The 19,946-nt window shown below is 36.5% G+C and overlaps 1 protein-coding gene across 4 annotated transcripts; it reads left to right on the top strand.

The window, feature by feature from the left end:
• Positions 16,046 to 19,738, top strand: LOC109226827 (calcineurin B-like protein 7). Of its 4 annotated transcripts, none has more exons than XM_019391701.1 (9): positions 16,046 to 16,121; positions 17,359 to 17,511; positions 17,966 to 18,048; positions 18,189 to 18,248; positions 18,471 to 18,579; positions 18,722 to 18,774; positions 18,887 to 18,967; positions 19,062 to 19,174; positions 19,342 to 19,738. In XM_019391701.1, the coding sequence occupies exons 2-9, from the start codon at positions 17,427 to 17,429 to the stop codon at positions 19,403 to 19,405; spliced, it is 648 nt and encodes a 215-aa protein (XP_019247246.1). In that variant the 5' UTR covers positions 16,046 to 16,121; positions 17,359 to 17,426; the 3' UTR covers positions 19,406 to 19,738. The 4 variants fall into 4 exon arrangements, with proteins under 4 accessions (XP_019247246.1, XP_019247244.1, XP_019247245.1 ...); XM_019391699.1 differs by having other exon boundaries at positions 16,077 to 16,156; XM_019391700.1 differs by lacking the exon at positions 16,046 to 16,121 and adding an exon at positions 16,191 to 16,869.

Here is a 19,946-nt window from a genome sequence, read left to right as displayed (position 1 = left end):
ATACTTTTCAAGTTCAGCAATCAGGAGCCCACCTGGAGAACAAGGGAATACTTTTCAAGCTTCAGCAATCAGGCGCCCACCTGGAGAACAAGGGAAGTACAATTCAAATTTTAGCTTTTAATTTTTTAAAATTTGATAACATGATGTGCCCAGCCACCAAACTGGGGCAGAAAATTTTCTTTGTTTGTTTTGTTGCAGTCAGGAGCCCACCTGGAGAACAAGGGAATACTTTCCAAGTGTTGCAGTCAGGAGCCCACCTGGAGAACAAGGGAATACTTTTAAAGTGTCAGCAGTCAGGAGCCCGCCTGGAGAATAGAGGCATATATTTCAAATTTCAGCAGTCAAGCATCACTCGGAGGAATGACAAAACATCTCCGATCACAATGCAAGGCAACAACGCAAGAATTCCATCGAAAGAATACAAGTTCAAGGCAACACAAGAGCAAGTTTGAAGACATAGTTAGGACCTTTATGTAATTCATAGATCATAGCTTAGGCTAGCTTCTTTTTATTTTGACACGGTGTAATAAGGAGGTCAGCGAGCAGTAGCAGCAGCAGCAGCACAAGCAGTGAAATCACAGGTCCTGGTAGTCCCAGCTACCAAACCTTCCCGAACTACACTGACTTGATTCCTTTTTAGCCAAGGATATGTAGGCAACCTCCGAATCAGGGTGCGGTCAACTCTTTCAAAAATGCTTCACACGAAATATTCAAACGGGCAAAAATCGCTCGTTTTCGCTCACTTATCTTTGCACGGAAACTCTTCATGTTCCCGAGCAAAGAGGGGCAGCTGTGAGCACGTGATTTTTGCCCTAAGTGAATTATTCCCAAAAATTCAAACAAATGATTTTTCTTTCATTATTTTACAATTTTGTGAATTTTGTGTTATTTTCTGTTAATTGTTTGCATTTTATTTGTGCATTTTTCATATGAAAATATAAAAAATACGCTCGTCATTTGCGTGCATTTAGGATCTAATTTCATAGTTTAGGATTATTTAGTGGTTAAGTTGTTTTTTAGAACAAAATATAAAGAAAATAACAAAAATAGTCCACTTTTGCATTTTTAATCGTTAATTGTTGAATTTGTCACGAAATAGATTTTGAACAATTTTAGGAAATTAGCTTAATTTTGGAGATTAGTTAGGTTTCATTTTTATTTTTTGCATTTTTATAAAATCAGAAAAAATACAAAATGAAATATAAAAATAAATAAATAATAATAATAATAAGGAGAAAATAATTGAAAGAGAGCTGCCTAGTGAAGGACCCGAATTGGGCCATTTCTCCTAAATTCTGCCTAGCCCAAATACCCAAAACTCACCCCAATTAGCCCAGGCCCTCCCTCAACCCGGTCCAACCCCAGCCATAGCCAAACGACCCCGTTTGATGGCCCTAAATCCCAGCCGTCGAGGATCTCTGATCCAACGGCCGGGAACTGATCTAATTTCCATACTTAAATGTCGGACCATGACCCCCTTCCCCCTCATCGTCTCCCTCATTTCAATCCTCAGAGACCAACTCCCAAAACCCTAGTTACCCGCCACCACAAATCAACCCCAGATTAACACCCCTCACTCCCCTCATTCCCAATCTATATCTCGTTTCCCTCGAATCCTCACTGAATGCTTCGAATCTTGATTCGAAGATCTGACCAAAACCTTACCTTGTTCAAACGGCCCCAAAATCGTACCCTACACTCCCCTGACCATCCTCACTCCTAATCCCTAACCAAAATTTCTCGAATCCGAGTAAAACTCGTCGAATTACGGATCTAGGGTTCCTACGGTTCGAGCTTGTTTTGGGAATTTTGAAGGTCGAATGAGTTCTAGTTAATATTATAGGCCTATTTTTGATGAAATAGACATATAATATTAACTGGAAGTCAATTTCGAAAGGCATTCATATCAAATCTGAAATCAGTGAGTTTCTTAGTTCTATTCAAAGTATTTTCTCTTCCATGTTTGCTATGTGTCATTAATGGTTGTGGAATCAATTATCTATCTAGGTTTAGTAACTGAAATTGCTCTTATATGGATTGTTGTTCGAATTTTTGTTAACTGTTAATCAATTCTTGTTCAGTGTTTGATGTTTGATTGATGTTGCTTTAAAATAATAGAAGTCTGTGTTGATAGGTTCAATTCTCATTTTGGTTAGTTAATTGTTTCACTTTGATTTAGTTGTCAAGAATAGTTCATTAATAGGTTTAATTGTTCTTTAATTGTTTAAGTTGATTCAATCTGATTTCATACTGAATTTCTGATGGTCAAATTGATTAGTTGGTTTGATTGTTGATGGTAATTTGGTGTGATTAAATTGCTGAGTAGCTGGTCAACCATGGTTAGTCAATAAGGTTGGGATTGAATTAGTAATTCCAGGCTAGTGAGAAGGGTAATTTAGGAAAATCCATTTAGTAACTGAACTTAGAAGCTACTAGAAGCACCTAGAAGGGGTTGAAATTGAATTTCAGTAACTTTTAGTGTATTAACTTGTGACACAAGTCAGAAAACAAAGGACTAAATGAGTAAATAAACAGGGACTAAGAGTGTAAACAGAAAATTTGAGGGCTGCCCCTCATTTGGCCTATAAAAGGCAGTGTATAGTGCCTTGAAGAAGAAGTTTTGGCATCTGAAAAAAAATCCCCAAAAGTTTCCACAAAGTTTGGAGCAATCTAAAAATTCCCCCCAAAAAAAGTGTTCTACAAGTCTTTACAGATCTGAAATTTGAAATTCAAAATTCTCTCAAATCCTAGAGAGGGAAAAATCTGAAGAAGTTCAAATGAAAAACTACTGAAAAACTACTGAAAACTCCAAAAATTCTGTAGGAATAGATAGTCTAGATACGAATCATTAGATCCTAAACCCAAAATCCTGAAAATCAATACAAAAAAAATAGTGTGAAAGCTTTTCCAGTCTGTTTCGTTCAACCCTATTGGTTTCCAAGCTGATTTTCAAATCCAGCTGGTATATTTGATTGTTCGAAGCTCTTTTGGAAGTCGATTGCATCTTATTCTTCCTCCTTGGATTTCTGGTTGTTTTTGTGAGCTGTGTTGTTGTTGATCTTGCTGCTAATCGTTGCTTACTGCTGCTGATTTCTCTCTTTTCTTACATTTTATCCTACTTCCAGGTACACGCTTTGAGACTGATCTGATGTAACTTCTCCAGTTGAAATTGAAATGCAATTGATGTCTGATCTCTGTTGTAGATTTTACTGCTTTAATAGTCCATTATACTGCGAGTAGTTCTAGGATTTGGTTGGTGTATTCATTGCCATTAAACTGTTTGTAATGGACTGCTTGGACTGTTAGACTAGTGATTATTCATTAGCCTTAGTATAGTTTAGTTTTGTTTTTGTGTAGTTTAACTCTTAAAATTAGAAGAATAGCTGGAACAGGAAACTGATTTTGAGATCTATGATCTTCATTTGTATTAATACCTGGAAATTCAAACTATTGTGAGTAGTTAGCAGAAATATCGGCTGTAGTGTTGGTAGATTCAGATCTGATAGTAAGTTACTGATTGGAACTTGATTTTAAATGGATTACATGCTCCTACTAGTGTAAGATCAGGCGTTCTTTGGTTTTTAAATGCACGAGATAGTTCAGCTGTGGATATAAGTCACGCATGAAAATCCATGGGATGTATTGATCGAAACTGATGTGTGTATGTGGCGTTTCTGATTTCAAGTTCAATACGTTTGGCTAATTGTATACCAATGAGTTAAATATTCATACCATGATTGGATTCAAGGTTAGTGCTCAGGATCGTTTAATTGTGCGCAAATCACTAAGCCCAGTTTGTAAATTAAAATCAGTAGTCTGAAACAAACAAAAATCAGCCTTGAATGTGGGCCAAAACCTGGTAGCCCCTTACTTAAATGGGATCTGGGCCTGAATTTGTTTGCCCAAGGGCCCAATGCAAGGCAGCTCCTCACAAAGCTGATAGTATTTTCCCCATTCTGGGCTAATCTTTAAGGCCCAAAGTGCTGAGGTTTTGAATTGTATGAAAGTCATGGACCCGAAATATAGTAGTTCTTAAGCAATACTAATTAATTAGGCCCTTTTAGAGACAATCCCTTAATAGAGAACCGTAGCCTCTTCTAGGATAGACTTAAATAAAAATGAGGTGCGCCGCGCCAAATAAAATACATGAATTGCGTGGCCCTCTTCAAATGCTCACATAAAAATATTTTAGACCTCGGGACGTGCCATTTAGCGAAGTTCATGGCTCCACGCAAAGTTAATAATATGCTAGTCGCTTTAGGCCCGACATTTAATAATATTACCGTCCTAAACCCGGGTGCACATTTATGTGACCCAAATCCAAATCTCAACGAAGTTGAAACGTGTCAAAAACCACGGGTGCATTTATGTGACGTGGTTCGAGATGTGTTTTCACGACGTTGCAATTCTCTTTAGAAAAAAAAATAATAATAAAAACGGTTCAAAGCTAACAAGCACATATATTAAAACATGTCCTAAAATCAAATAAATAAGCCAAATATGACTCTGAATTTTTAATAATAAATTCCGTTTCGATTGTCCTTTAATTGGAAAAACTCCTTTACACCCTTGCGGGGAGTAGGTAAAAAGGAGGTGTGACAGCTCTGGCGACTCTGCTGGGGAGAAGGACCCAGAACTTCGGTTCAGGGTTCAGAATTCGAGCTTGGAATAATTGTTGTATTTGGCTTTGTATATTATCTGATTTTATTACATGTTTGGGACTAACGTGCAAAATGTTGCTTTTTACCGCTTTGATATTATCTGAATTGTATATAAACTGTGGCGAAACCCTTCTCTTCTCACCTCCGGGGATGTGCTCACTGGTTGAGACTCCCTATTCTGTTAGTGTCATACCTTAAAGTAAGAAAGAGGCCGGACAAGTTACTAAGCCGGATGGCCTTTTGGTTCCCGGTACGTAGACCCCTCCTCGACTCGAGTTGTCCGCTCGGGTGCACAGTCTAGAACATATACCCAGGTTTTGAACCTAGAATAACTTGACCTCATGTCGGATCCCTAGTAAGAACACTTATTTGCATCACGTGCATATGACTTAGGGGACTCAACACAGGGGTTGGGTCCGTCTAGGACAGGTAACCTGAAATGAAAAGACCATCCTGATGCATCTTACGTGTTGCGTGTACATTTATTTGTCTCAGACTCGCATGCTGACCGGCTTTTTGAATGTTGGAAATTTGAGAAAAGAAAGAAAAAGAGAGAAATAGCAGTGTAGAGAGTTAATTACCTATTTTTAGAAAAACCAATGTCCAAATAGTGCCAAAACTCTGCCGGATTTTTGAGAAAAATGAAAGAAAGAAGAAAAGTGTTTTTTTTATATTTTCTAATGGAAAAGAAAAACAAAAAGAGTTTATTTTCAAAATAGTTTGTTTTAGGTATCACTGAAAAAGAAAATATAAAAAAAGAGTCTTGTTTTCAAAAATAGTTAGTTTTATTTGCCCGAACTACGCCAGTTTGATTCCCATAGGGTGTGGGATACGTAGGCAACCCCCATCGGGCCCAACTTCCCTTTTGCAAAAGTAGCCCAAAACAACAAAATTTTAATTTTGTCATGAATAAGTCAGGTGAGGCCATTCTTGTCTAAAACAAGCCGAATGTCCCTAAAAGGGCGCCGGAAGGCTGTTTTTGCGAGAACAGCTACCTTGGGTCATTTTCAACGGCTAGCGGGCACAACCTTAAAATCTTCTTCTCGAAGTGCTACAAGGCCGTATCCGCAAAACCGGCTGTCTATTTTAAATTAGAAATTTGAAAAAAAAAGATAGTGTCATTTTTCCCTTTTAGGGCAAAATAAGTGATTAAATCACCTTAATAAATGTGCAGGATGAGCACGATCCAAAATGAACCTTTCTCAATCATGCATAAAATCCCTTTGGAGTTGCGTCTGTGGTGGAACGATCTAGGAGGAGAAGGGCAAGATGAAGTCAAAAAATATTTGAAAGGGCTTACCGGTTTGTTGGAGATTGTGCCTCAGGGAGACATCATAAGAGCATTGGTCACATGCTGGGACCCGGCACACAACGTGTTCCATTTTTCAGACTTTGAACTCACCCAGACCTTAGAAGAAATAGCTGGATACATCGGAAATGCTGAGGTTCCTTTAAGACACAAGTACTTGGTTGCCCCGAGAACCGTAGTTGTGCACAGATTCTTAGACTCACTGAAGACAAGCAAGACGGTCCACAACACAGATTTGGCGAATGGCTTTTGTACTCCACACTTCATATACCACAGATATGGCCACATAGGAGGGTTCAAAAACCCGGAAAACAAGATATTTAGCAAAGGAAACCGCCAAAAATAGGAAGAACATAGGCATTTGGCTTTTATGGTGGTCTTTTTGGGGCTTTTGGTATTCCCGAGGAAAGATGGAAATATTGACATAAAAATAGCCGGGGTCGTCAGCACTCTACTCACTCAAGCCAAAAGCACTCTTGCGCCCATGATATTAGCTGAAATCTTCCGCGCTCTTACAGCCTGCAAAGCCGGAGGAGACTTCTTTGAGGGGTGCAATCTATTGTTGCAAATTTGGATGACCGAACACCCGTGCCATCGTCCTCAGTTCCTGAGTTATGGGTCTACAGAGAAAACCTGTATAGAGGAGTTTTATACGAGGATTAAGGGGGTCNAGCACAGAGTTTGTCATCATCAAAAAGGGGGAATTTGTTGGCCCAGGAACAGGTGATGTTTTGAAGAATTACAAATGAACTCAGTCATGGACCAGGTCCATCATGTGAAGCACAGTCATGATCAACCTACACATGTGAGATGCACGTGAAGGAGATAAGTCCCATTGATTAAGCAGCAATATCTCCTGATATGATCGAAAAGGTTGCATATTGGATAAGGGGAGAGAGTCTCCTTATGTGAAGAGAACACAATCCAGATAAAAGATAATGTTGGAGTTTGTAATGTTCAAGGACTCAACTTCGATGGAAGATCAGCAATTGAGTCCCAATCAAACTCTAATTACTAACCTATTAAATAACAGTGATTGTTCTCTTTTACAGGGATTGCACAAACGCAGAAGTTAAACTAAATTGAGAGCAAAAGAGCAAGGCGATTTTGCGAGCAATTTATGTGAGATTTGAGTGTGCACTCCTGAAGCTACTTGAACGAGATAGAAGAACCAATTCCATTGTGTCTATCTTTATTTCTAGTTCAATTGTAGTAGGTGATTTAAACTTGTACCTTTCAGCTTTCATAGAAGCAATTGTATTAGGTACTTAAAGTGTTCAAGTTATATGCTAACTTGAAGTTGTCGCAACAGTTGAGGCTGTGTGCTACAACGGGATTAGAGTTAATCCTTAGGTTTACAAAGAGTTTTGGAAATGCTGTTTTGGCTCAGTGATTTTAGTGGAAGTTTGGGAAAATCCTACTGAGTAGTAGGTCGTAGTTTTTTCACCTTTTGAGCCAGGTGTTTTCCACGTAAAAATCTCTGTGTTCTTTATTTTATGTACTTATTATTCCGCAAACAATAGTAGTTAGTACACCTAGAAGAACCAGGTTCTTCTAGAGCGAAAATTGGGTACCACACAAATTGCCCCCCCCCCCTCTTGTGTGGTATTGACGTTAAGAACATCAAGGTTTGTATAGGACCTCTAGACCCAAGAAATAGTGAAGTCTGCCCAAATCCTTTATTCTAAACTTTTGATCAAGGAAGGCCTTCAAACTTGCAATCTCCTCTGAGTCAGTTCCAGTGATGATAACATCATCAACACATACAGCTACAAAGATGATGGATGTGGAAGTTTTCTTGCGGAAAAAGGAGTGATCATTTTCAGAATGTTGGTACCCCTTTGAAGACAGTTCTTCAGTTAACTTTGCATACCATTGTTGGCTTGCTTCAGTCCATATAGTGACTTGTTTAGCTTGCACACCACTTTACTTGGACTGTATTGATCAACTACAAGCCCAGGTGGAGCCTCCATGTATACCTCCTCATGTAGGTCTCCATGGAGAAAGTCATTGTTCACATCCAATTGGAATATGTCCCAGCCCTTCTTAACAGCCACTGTAACTAGGACTCTAACAGTTGTCATTTTCACAACAGGGGAGAAGGTTTCTGTATAATCAATCCCAGCCTGCTGAGTATAACCCTTTACTACCAACCTAGCTTTGAACCTTTCAATACTTCCGTCTGCTTTATGTTTGATCTTGTATACCCACTTACAACCTATTGCTTGCTTTCCAGATGGAAAGGGGACCAAGTCCCAAGTATGGTTGGCATGGAGTGCCTTAAATTCCTGTGTCATGGCTGCTTGCCAAGCAGGATTGAGGGCTTCCTCTTCATATGAATATGGCTCACTATCATGACAAACACTTAGCATTAAGTGCTGACTTTCAAAAAATAGAGCATCAGGAGCGATGTGAGGATGGTTAGAAAATAGGGCATTTAGTGAAGGGGTGCAGTAAGGTGTAGTGGACAGTTGAGTGGCACTACTAGGTAATTGGTAAACATAATTTTTTAAGTAGACAGGAGCCTGATGAGTTCTATTGGATTTCCTTAGAATTGGTGCTTCTGATTGTACATGTGTAGATGAATTCTGTGAATTGTTATCATTTGAAAATGAAGAATCAGAAGTGTTTGATGAGGGTGTATCATTGGTGAGTGTTTCAGAGTGGTGTTCTACGTCTGGAGATGTGACACTATCAGGACCTCGTCCAATGTTCATAGGGGAAACCTGACTGCTATCCTCAGAATAGTTAGGAAATGAGTCTGTTTTAAGAACAGCAGGAAAGGAATTATTATTAGAACTTAAGGAGAATGGAAAAACATTTTCATGAAAGATTACATCTCTGGAGATGTGAATTCTCTTGGTGGCCAGGCTTAGTACCTTGTAACCTTTTGTGCCAAAGGGATATCCTACAAAGATATGAGGAGTAGCTCTTGGTTCAAATTTATCTTTTTATGTTTTGGGTACAGCGGGGTAGCAGAGACAACCAAAGCTTCTCAAGTGAGAATAATTGGGTTTCTTTTGGTATAACAACTCAAAGGGACATTTGTTGTTAAGATAAGTAGTTGGCAGCCTATTAATCAGATAAGTGGCTGTCAGGATACACTCTCCCCAATATTTGGTTGGGAGTTTAGACTGGAACATGAGAGACCTGGCAGTTTTAAGAAGGTATTTATGTTTTCTCTCTACTACACCATTCTGTTGTGGTGTATAGGGACATGTTTTCTGATGTATGATCCCTTTAGATTGGTAAAATGAAGAGGCTTCATGGCTGGTAAACTCCAAGCCATTATCAGATCTAATGATTTTTATGGATGTATTGAATTGATTTTCAATCATGGCCACAAAAGCTTTTAAAGCCTGAAGAGCATTACTTTTGCAGCTCAATAGGTGTGTCCAATTGGATCTACTGAAGTCATCCACTAGTGTGAGAAAATATTTGTAGTTATCATGGGTGGTCACATGGTAAGGACCCCATATATCTATGTGTACTAGTTCAAATAATTTAGAGGTGGTGTTGGTTCTTTGAGGAAATGGGAGTCTGGTTTGTCTTGCCATAGGGCATATAGGGCAAATAAATGTTGTCTTGGTGCAAACTTTGCAGGAATTGAGGATATTCCTCCCATTTTAACAAAAGGAACATGACCAAGCCTATTGTGCCATAGAGAATTTACATCATGTTTATCAAACACACATGAGGACTCATTCTTATTACTTGAAATGGAAGTATTTACAGATTGAGGAGTGTGATAGAATGAGTATGACTAACAGACTCATGACTATTTACATTGGGAGCAGGAATACAATTGCAGTAGGAAGTTGAAATAGTAGAAGGTAAAGTAGTCTTTTTACCCCTCAAACATCTGAAACAGAGATAGTACAGACCTTCTTTGCTGTTACCATTCACCTGAGGCCTCTTCACTGAAGGGGCCTGCAACAAACAAAGTGTATCACTGAACAATACAATACATCTAAGGTGTACTGCAAGGGAGTGAACAAAAATCGAGTTATACTTGAATGATGGACATGAAGAATGCTATGTAGGACAATGTCTGAAGAGAGTATCACATCTCCAAATTCAAGAACTTTTACTCTATATCCATTTGGTAGACTTATTAGTAGAGGATAGGGTAATTTAGTGATGTTAGTGTGTGTATGTTTGTTAAAGGTCATATGGTTAGATGTTCCTGAGTCTATGATCCAAAGATCAGCCTTTGATTCAAAGCATTTGCATGAAGGCTTGTCAAAATTAATGGAAGAAGTACAAACAACAATACCTGCAAAGTTGGCACTACCAGTGGTGACATTGCCATTGCTGGAAGATCCTCCTGCATGTCCTACTTGAAAATGCTACAGTGAGTTCATTATCTGCCCATATTGTTCTTTTGTTAGATTGACATTCTGATTTTCATCTTGCAGGTCCTGATCATCTCCATTCTCATGAATCATGTCAGCTGGAGTCCCATGTACATTTGCTACAGACCCTTTTCCTCTATTGAAGTTGTAGTTTTGGTTGTTCCCCTGATTATATGGCTGAGCATTGGCACGATTGAAGTTCTGATTGTTGTAAGAATTGCCTTGAGGGTATCCATGTAACTTGTAGCACTTCTCCCTTGTATGTCCTGGTCTTTTACAGTAATCACAGAATGGACGACCCTTATTATTGTTGTTGGTTATGTATTGTGTCTTGAAGTTCCTGGCTCCAAATGGATTTTGATGCTGTGGACTTGCATTTACATGTAGTGAAGTAGAATCTAGACTCAGCTGACTATTAGGCTTGAAATACCTTAGTTTTTCTTCTTGTATTAACAGAGAGAAGGCCTGTGCCATAGAAAGCAGAGGTTTCATCATAAGAATGCTTCCCCGCACTATTGTGTAGACCTCATTTAGTCCCATCAAAAGTTGGATAAGCCGTCGATCCTTGTTCTGCCTTATTCATAGTTTCCTTTGCTCCACATGTGCAATTGCAGCTGCACTGAGACTTGACACTCAAGGTGTTCAATTCCTCCCGCAGTCTTTTCATTCGTGTTTAGTATGTAGTAATGTCTAAGGAGCCCTGTGCAAGGTCATTAATCTCCTTCTGAATTTGATACAATTTTGCCCCATTTGTTTGGTCATAACGATCCTCTAATTCCCTCTACAGCTCGACTAAGTCATTTACATACTCCACACTATCAGAAATCTCCTTAGCAAAGGAATTGAGGATCCATGAGGTCACCATATCATCACGCCTCTCCCATTGGCGGAATTGAGGTGAATCAGGGCTAGGTCTTCTAGATTCCCTATTTATAAACCCTAATTTTTTCTTAACTGACAAGGCTCACAACACGCTTCTTCTCCATGAGCGATATCTCCGCCGAACGGAGCTGGTACTAAGGTCATTCCAAGACTATCAGAAGGATGGATGTAAAGGGGATTACCTGTATCGATGACCAATTGGTCATTTCTGCTCGTGCTAGGGCTCGTTTCTTCAGCTTGGTTGATAGCCATGTGCGAGGTTCCAATTTGATGAGGTTGAAAAGTATGAAGTCTTCAATCAAGCTGTGACCTTCAATTTTGAGACGATTTTCAGAATTGGGCGGCAACGACCAAAACCCTAGAAATTGACGAAATTCAAGTGAGATTTGAAACGAAACCTTGAGATACTGAAGGAATCCGAGCTGATACCCATGCTCTGATACCATAACAAATTACACATGCAAACTCAGATCTACAGAGCTCCCATGGAGTCTTCTGGAAGGTTCTGAGGGAGGAGAAGAAAGGGAACAGGAGATAGGGATAGAGAGAGCAGAAAGATCGATGTATTTTCTGTAAAATGACAACCTTCAACTGATTTCATTAAATGTACAAGTATATATACATGTTGACTATTTGACCAAGCTAATTTCTAACTAAGCTAGCTAACCACTAACTAAGCTAACTAAGTATACAATACAATAATGAATGTATGAATAATAACTGTACTTAATATAATATAAAAGTAAAAAAGCGAATACCAAATACCGGACAATAAAAGACACACTAAATGTCAAACAACCCTTAGCAATAGATAGGTTCAAAAAAGAAAGAAAAAAATTTAAAAGATTATTTCGAGAAAAGTTTTCAACACTTGTTGAAACAGACGCAAAATAATAGTTTATTAGTGGATCTAAAATACTGGTGCAGTTCTGGAAACAACTACTAGTGATAGTTTCACCTAAAATTAACTAATAGTCGTTCTCGCATTTTTTTTTTTTTTTTGTGGTTCAAATAAATCATTAACTCTCACCTTATTCTAAACTACGACGTGTTTCTTTCAACAATGAAAAAATAACCTAATACTTCCATGTCAAAATTGAAATTTCACACTCTCTTTTCCTCTTTGGCTTTCCTTGGAATTTCGATCCTCAATTCGCTATACAGCATGAGTGACTTTTTTTCCCTTTTGTGTTTCTAAATACCATTTTTTTAACTTTATTTTTCTTGTAAATTGATTGTTGCATTATATAATCAATTTTATTAGTTTCTTAATTTAAAATATATTAATTTTTGTAAATTTTTTTTAGTTTTCATGTACTTCATCTAATTATTAAATATATTATATCTTTTATTATGTAAAAATAAATGTTAAAATAGTTATTGATGATACGAGCAAAACTCAAACCAAAATGCGAATTTAAAACGATTCTTTCTTTAAAAAATAAAGAAGATATCGTTTTCGAATAACGACGGCTTGGTATTAACCATCAAATGCTGTTAGGCTTAGGACAGATAAGTTGAAAAAGTAGAACCAAATTTCCTTCGTACTTTAATTATATTTCAACAATGGGGCTATTTGCTTAAATTCGCCGACACCTTAGTGCTGTCACGTTTGGGCCTTTCATTTTTCTCTTCAATCTTCACTTGTGATTCGTGAATCATGTATTAGAAATCAACATCATCCTGCATACCCTAAAGTTGGCGTATACTATTTTCTTTTTCTTACTTTTTGCCCTAACAACTAGCAGGTGAAATTATTAAATGGATATGTAGTCTTTTCCGAAATCTTCTACAGTTGTCTTCGGCTTAAAATGTATATATTTATATACATATTGCCTCGCATTTTACTCGTATTTGTGGAATTTGAATGTGTAAATTCTAATTTGTGGTATTTTTATGTGTAGGAGTCACCCGAAAACAATATGGGACGAAAGTGCACGATTTGAAGCAAAAGGAAACAAAGCGAAAAATGGTCAAAGTGTAGCGCCCAGGCCAGCACCCAACGCTGCTTGGGACGCAACTTTCGGAAGCAAAAATTTTCCCGAGCTACCCTGGGTGACGGGAAACTATCCACTTCGCTGGGGACAAGATTATTTTGGCTCTACACACCCCCAATTTGTATATAAAAAAGTCTAAATCTATTTTGGAGGGGATGCCACTTTGAGAGAAAAATACACACGGAACACTTACGTGAGCAAGGGTCTCAACATTTCTTCATCTTTCTTAGTATTTTTAACTATTCAGCACTTGAAAAAATTATTTGACTTTATCAAGAGTTGATAAGTTTTGGGGTTATGATTTAGCCATGAATATTATCGTTTGAAGTTGACTTGACCTTGATTATTATTTGTTAATATATGATTGTTTATTCAATTCTGTGATTAATTGCTTAATTGTCTGGCCAATAATTAGGTTCTATTCACTATCTATGCAATTGAATTGGTAAGTTGATCACAACCCTTGAATGTTCATCTCTATTGAATATACAACAACCATTTTCTGCTTAATTAATTAGTTACTTGTTACATTCATTGCTTAGTTATAATCACATTATTAAACTCCGATTGATTCGATTTAACAATAATTTTAGTGAAATTGGTAAGTAATTAACACAAGTCACTATGGATTTAACATTCTTCTTATTACTATATCACTTGTAGAATTACATACATTTGCGTGTACGTTTGGGAGTAACACTCAGCACTTAAATAAAAACAAAGTAGGAATAAAAACAAAGTAGGAATACAGTGAATGAATTCTAATAATCATACAAGTACCTTTTTTAAGGTTTAGATCTAATGAATGGATGGAAATACTTGTGTCGAGCGGTTAAAAGTGCAAGAATAACGTGGCTCTTGGATAGCAGTAAAGCTCCTTTCCCGTCTTACGGAGCTGCCAGCTGCCAACACACAACCAGCCAGTCAATACAACAACTGGCTTGTTACTTTTTCTCTTCCCCTCGCCCTTTCTTCCTTTTCTTTTCAAATTTTTCTTTTTTTGTCTTTTGTCATTCAATTGCCTCAAGTTTATCATCTTTACAATTTCCATTGCCCATATTAAATGCATTGCTTTGACTTCAGATAATTAATTAACATCGAAGAAACTACATATTCAAAACAAATATCTTTAACTCAAAGGTACTCTCTACTGAGTAAATGTGTACGTACATTTACAAATTGGATTTAGCTATCTATATATATCATCAACTCTTGTTAATAATTTGTAGGAATTCTAAAGTTTCTCATATTGGTTTTTTTTGTTTTTTTTCTAATCTGAGGGATAAACTAATAGACTATCTATAGATAAGTAGACCAATTAAATTAAAAGTCACAGCAAAGAAGTTGAAGGTAAAGTTCACTGAAAGTTTCAAGTCCCATAAATAGCATTATTTTCTTTCCTCCCACTTTATTTATTAATACAAAATTTCCAAACATAGCAAAAGGAACTTCCAAAAACGTTTTTTAACTAATCTTTTGCTGCAAATTTCAATAAGACTTATCGTAATGTGTTGTCAACACATGATCAGATTATGGTTTCCAATTATTGACAATCGTAAACTCATAGCAAAGAATCAACAAAAAGCAAAAAATGATTAAACAAATGTGACGCAATAACAGAAATTGTCAACCACACTACTACGGCAAATATAAATAACTTGCCGTGAGAGGCTTCTGGGTTTATATAAAATAGGAAAGGAAGAACATATTAATAAATTTCTAGTTTTTGTTGTCATTTGACGATCTCGCTGGACTAAGTAATTGTTACCTCTTTTTTTTTTTTTTTTTAAATTTTTAATTAGAGGCGTGAGCACATTTTTTTGTTTGTAGTGTCCTTTAAGGAATACACAAAGTCAATTTGAAGAAACATGGCAATATTATATAGCATAGAAAGCAAATTCATAGGAGTATAGTATAGATCACAATCCATATCTGAAAACAAGGTGGAAAGATAGGGATGTAATAGTGCCACTTAGGGCGTACATAGATCGGGTTGAATCGGCTTTTTCAATTTCAAAACCAAATTAATTATGTCGGATTAATAAATCTAAAGATCAAACTAAACCAATAAATGTCGGTTTTTTAATCTCGATTTTTCGGGATTTTTCGAATTTTTTTCTTCATAAAGTCTTTATAGCACAAAAAATTTGTGCTCCAAATATTTATTTAATCCTAATAAGACATAGCTATATAATATATTTTTCAAGAAAATAACATAAAATATGAAATGAGTCATGGCATTGTACTAAAATATTTAACGATAAAATTAATAAAATCGCATAAAATAAATATATTAATAAATCATAATAAAAATAAATATAATAAATACTATTATTTATATGACTAAACACTAAAACAAATAAGTTATGCATTTTATCTAAATCATGAAAAACTAAAATAGATATCCAACATAATTGTAATTCCTAGTACAATTGAATTGAGAGTCTTTAATAACATTAGTATTGATTTAATTTTGATTAAAAATTTATTTAAGTTACTAATATTTATGGACTATAAAACTTATCGTTTACACATAAGATATTTAAAACTAAAATACAAAAAAAAAAAAAATATACGTTACGTTTTATTCAAATAGTAGACCACCAAAGAATGTGGTGCAGTGGATGAGACTGCTTCTCCCTTAACCAGAGGTCTCAGATTCGAGCCCTGGGTATGGAAATCCTTGGTAGGGAGCGTTTCCCCCGAATAGGGCCCTACGGTTCACAGAAAAAAAAAAAAAAATTAAAATTTGGTGTATTACATTTACAACTAGCAACTCATATAAAAAAAGAAAAAGAAACCAAATTTGTATTTTTCTTTTTATGGCTACCTAAGGGGACGCTCAAATTAATCCAGCGGATGTGTGTATATATATAAACACAGATACATACCAATTAGCAGTGTTCCCAAGTTTCAGGTGACTTCTTCTTTTCTGCAACTTTAATTTGTTAGGTATGATATTTTGCATCTCTATCAATCTTTTTCTGTTTCCCATTTCTGTATTCAGTTTTGAGTGCTGCATTTGTCCCATAAATTCTGAATTCAGTTTAATTTGATAAGCAATGCAATGCTATGGGTTTCACACAACTTGAGATTTCTTCTTTCTTTTTCACTTTTCCATTTTTGAACTCAATTTTATGGGTTACTCATTCTTCAATGCAATTTCGTTTCCCCCCCTTCTCTTTGTTATTTTCTCTGCTTGGCTTTTTCTTTTCTCCATACTTTATAGCAGCGCAGAAAATCAATTATTACTATGTTGCCTTTCTGTACACAAGCTTCCAAACTTGCACCACTTCCTCTGTAATCTTTTCCTGGATATAATGTGCATGTCTTTTTTTTTAAAAAAAAAAAAATCTATTGGTCTCATTAAATTTTTTGGGTTTGATAGGAATTTTACCATTCCTGTTGCTTTTGAACTCACTTTTGGTTTTTGGTGTGGTTTTATATAGTTTTAAAATAATTGTGGTCTTGTTTTTTTCCCCCTAAAACTAAAGCAATTTGATTTCACCTCTGTTTTCTACCCAAACACATTTTTTTCTATTTGGATATGTTTTCTGAAAATTTTAAACCACACCTTTTAAACTTGGATATAAGCTTGAATGGCAGACAAGCCTCTTCTTAGCTCATTTGGTTCTGCATTTAGACCTAGAGTCTTTCTGTGTTAGGTAATCTTATAATTGGTTGCTGTTTTCTCTTTTGTTATGCTATGATCAGACAAGCCTCTTCTTAGCTCATTTGTTTCTGCATTTAGACCTAGAGTCTTTCTCTTTTGTTATGCTATATATATATATATATATATATATATATATATATATATAATATATATATATATATATATATATATATATATATATATATATATATATATATATATATTGGGCTGAATATTTATTTACATGTCACCGATTTATGATGATCATGCATATTTAAACTTTAACCGGGACTTGTTTAATGAGTAAATGCATGTTATTTTTAATGCTGACAATTACAATAGAGCTGGAGAATATGATTTATTTGCTGAATTCCATGATGATTTCGGAATGGCTGTGAACGAGAAGTTCCCTTCTTAATGTTAAGTGCAGAATTTCTGTGCTAGTTAGGTTGTTGCTTCTTAGTCATTATTACTGTTAGTGACCTAATCTTAATTGTGGCAGGTGGAGTGTTTGATGAATTCTCCCTGGCTCAGTATATTATTTCTAAGACAATCTTTTGTTACTATCTTATGATGGGCTGCTTTCACTCAAAAACAACAACCCAATACACACCTGGTTACGAGGAGCCCACTGTACTTGCTGCTGAGACACCTTGTGAGTATGCATCCTTTACAAAATCTTGGTCATTTGTGCTGTTCAAGTTGAAGTTACAGTCTGCTTGTTTCCTAGCTGTCAAGTTCGACTACTTGTTTAGTTAGATCGCACATTATATGGCCTTAGAGGAGCACTCAAACACTGTCATCCTACAATATCCTTTCCCATATAGATAATTTTGTGCTTGTACATCTCCACCTTAGTAGAGCTCAGGATGAGCATTGCCCACAAATCTTTTTACTAGGAAAACCATGATATTATGCCTTCTGAGAACGAGGGGTATGGTCTGGTTTGTCAATCTGGCTGCTTTAATAGCAATATTAATTTTGCGTCCATCAAAAGGTTTCGTAGCATGGATGTAAAGAATAGGTAAAAACATGTATCAGCTTTGATTATCAGTAACTTCTCAGTACAATTGCTAAGCATTTTTATGAACTGTTCAAAAATATTGCAGTTACAGTGAGTGAAGTCGAAGCATTATATGAGTTATTCAAAAGAATAAGCAGCTGCATAATTGATGATGGCCTCATTCATAAGGTATATCTCTACTGCTTGCAAATAGAAATGCACATATCTTTACGTGTTTTGGATTCTTAAATATATAATTGATATAGTACCTATCTAGTTTTAAAATCCGTTATGGCTACCTATTCTAATTCATGCAATGTCATCATCAGGAAGAGTTTCAGCTAGCGCTCTTCAGGAACCAAAAAAAGAGGAATCTGTTTGCAGATAGGGTATGTTTTCTCAGCCAACTTTCATTAAAATGGTCCCTGCCTGTGGATGAACTTTCATAAAATTTTATGCACTGCTTATTAACAGTTTAACACATTAACTCTTATGCTGGAAATCAACTGCTTTTCTTGCATTTGTTTGGGCTGCTTTTGTCGATTTCTCTGTTCTCTCTGTCCATCTGAGGCTGTTTATCTCTTCACTGACTTTCTTCTAAAATTATGCAGATATTTGATCTCTTTGATATTAAGCGCAATGGAGTGATTGAGTTTGGAGAATTTGTCCGATCGCTGGGTATCTTCCACCCTAATGCACCAGTAGCTGATAAAATGGCATGTAGGAAATGAACTTTGGTGGCTTTTATACTATTATGGTGCCTTCACTTAGTTCTCATTTTCTCACTTTTAGTCTTCTAATGAAATGCATAATACATGCCTCTCTGTTGACATTGATTCCTCTAGCTTAATATCTTCTGCAGTTGCATTCAGATTATATGATCTAAGGCACACTGGTTATATCGAGAGAGAAGAGGTTGGTATAACAACTATATTTTTTTTTGTGCTACTCTATCCGCCCCTCGTCTTGAAAATCATTCTTAGCTAAAGGTATATCTCGATCTATGCGACATCATTGTAATTTGTAGTTGAAAGAGATGGTATTGGCGCTGCTGCATGAATCAGACTTGGTACTATCAGATGATGTAGTTGAGATGATCATAGATAAGGTGAAGATTGCTCTAAACTATCTTTTACCCAACTGTCAAGATGTAGTCCTTTCGGCGGTCATATTCACAATCTATCTTTTATCTTGTGTGCCAGACATTCAATGATGCAGACACAAAGTGTGATGGGAGGATAGATCCAGAAGAATGGAAGGAATTTGTTTCAAAGAATCCGTCTCTACTAAAGAATATGACACTTCCATATCTTATGTAAGTGTTGCATCACTGAAAACTCAGATAGGTTCATTATGCTTATTAACTATGATTTCCCTGAAACCTTCCTTTTACTTTTTCCTGTTTCCTCTTGAGAATTTCTTTTCCTGCAATCAATTTGGATAGTCGAAAAAAGAAAAGTAAATTGCGCTATTACTTTTCAGGGATATAACCTTAGCATTCCCCAGCTTTGTGGTAACCGCTGAAGTTGATGACTCAGAAATTTAGAAATACAAATCCTCCAAGTCGTGTTAAATATCCTTTGCCATATTGGTATTTAGATGACACAATTCTATGGAGTGCAAAGGAGTTCAAGAATCAGAAGAACATCAGGTTTTACATTGATTATTTGAGGCCAACTGGAGTCGGGCCACGGGGAATTTCTCCGATATAAGAAAAGGGATAGTATTTAAGGAATTAAGGGGGCACATCATGGATTCTCAGCCATCTACATTCGCTTAGCAAGATGGTCATGGGTTCAAGCTACAACAACAACAGCAACAAGAAACCCAGTTTGATCCTAGCAGGTGGGGTCTGGGGAGGGTTGTCTGTACGCAGATCTTACCCCTACCTAATACAGGTAGAGAGGCTGTTTCCAATAGACCCTCGGCTCAGGAAGGGCAAGAAGAAGAGGAGGAAGGGTTCAAGCTAGGCTGCTGTATATAATTGTAACATAGCATTGTCCATATTGTACTTATTCCAAACCCCTCTACTCTTTTTGTTCTCCAGCCTGTTGGCCAAAATTTTGACAGTGGTTGATCATTTGTTT

This window comes from Nicotiana attenuata, chromosome 6 (assembly GCF_001879085.1).
Source record: "Nicotiana attenuata strain UT chromosome 6, NIATTr2, whole genome shotgun sequence".
Lineage (NCBI taxonomy): Eukaryota > Viridiplantae > Streptophyta > Magnoliopsida > Solanales > Solanaceae > Nicotiana > Nicotiana attenuata.
The sequence above is the reverse complement of the archived record's forward strand: the minus strand, read 5'-3'. Positions and strand labels throughout refer to the sequence as shown.

What these genes read in the sequence shown, in the direction of transcription:
- LOC109226827 (XM_019391701.1), top strand. Translation starts at nt 17,427, where the DNA reads ATGATGGGCTGCTTTCACTCAAAAACAACAACCCAATACACACCTGGT. An exon ending in TTGAGATGATCATAGATAAG is followed by an intron (nt 18,968 to 19,061) that starts GTGAAGATTGCT and finishes CTTGTGTGCCAG; the next exon opens with ACATTCAATGATGCAGACAC. An exon ending in ATGACACTTCCATATCTTAT is followed by an intron (nt 19,175 to 19,341) that starts GTAAGTGTTGCA and finishes ATTACTTTTCAG; the next exon opens with GGATATAACCTTAGCATTCC.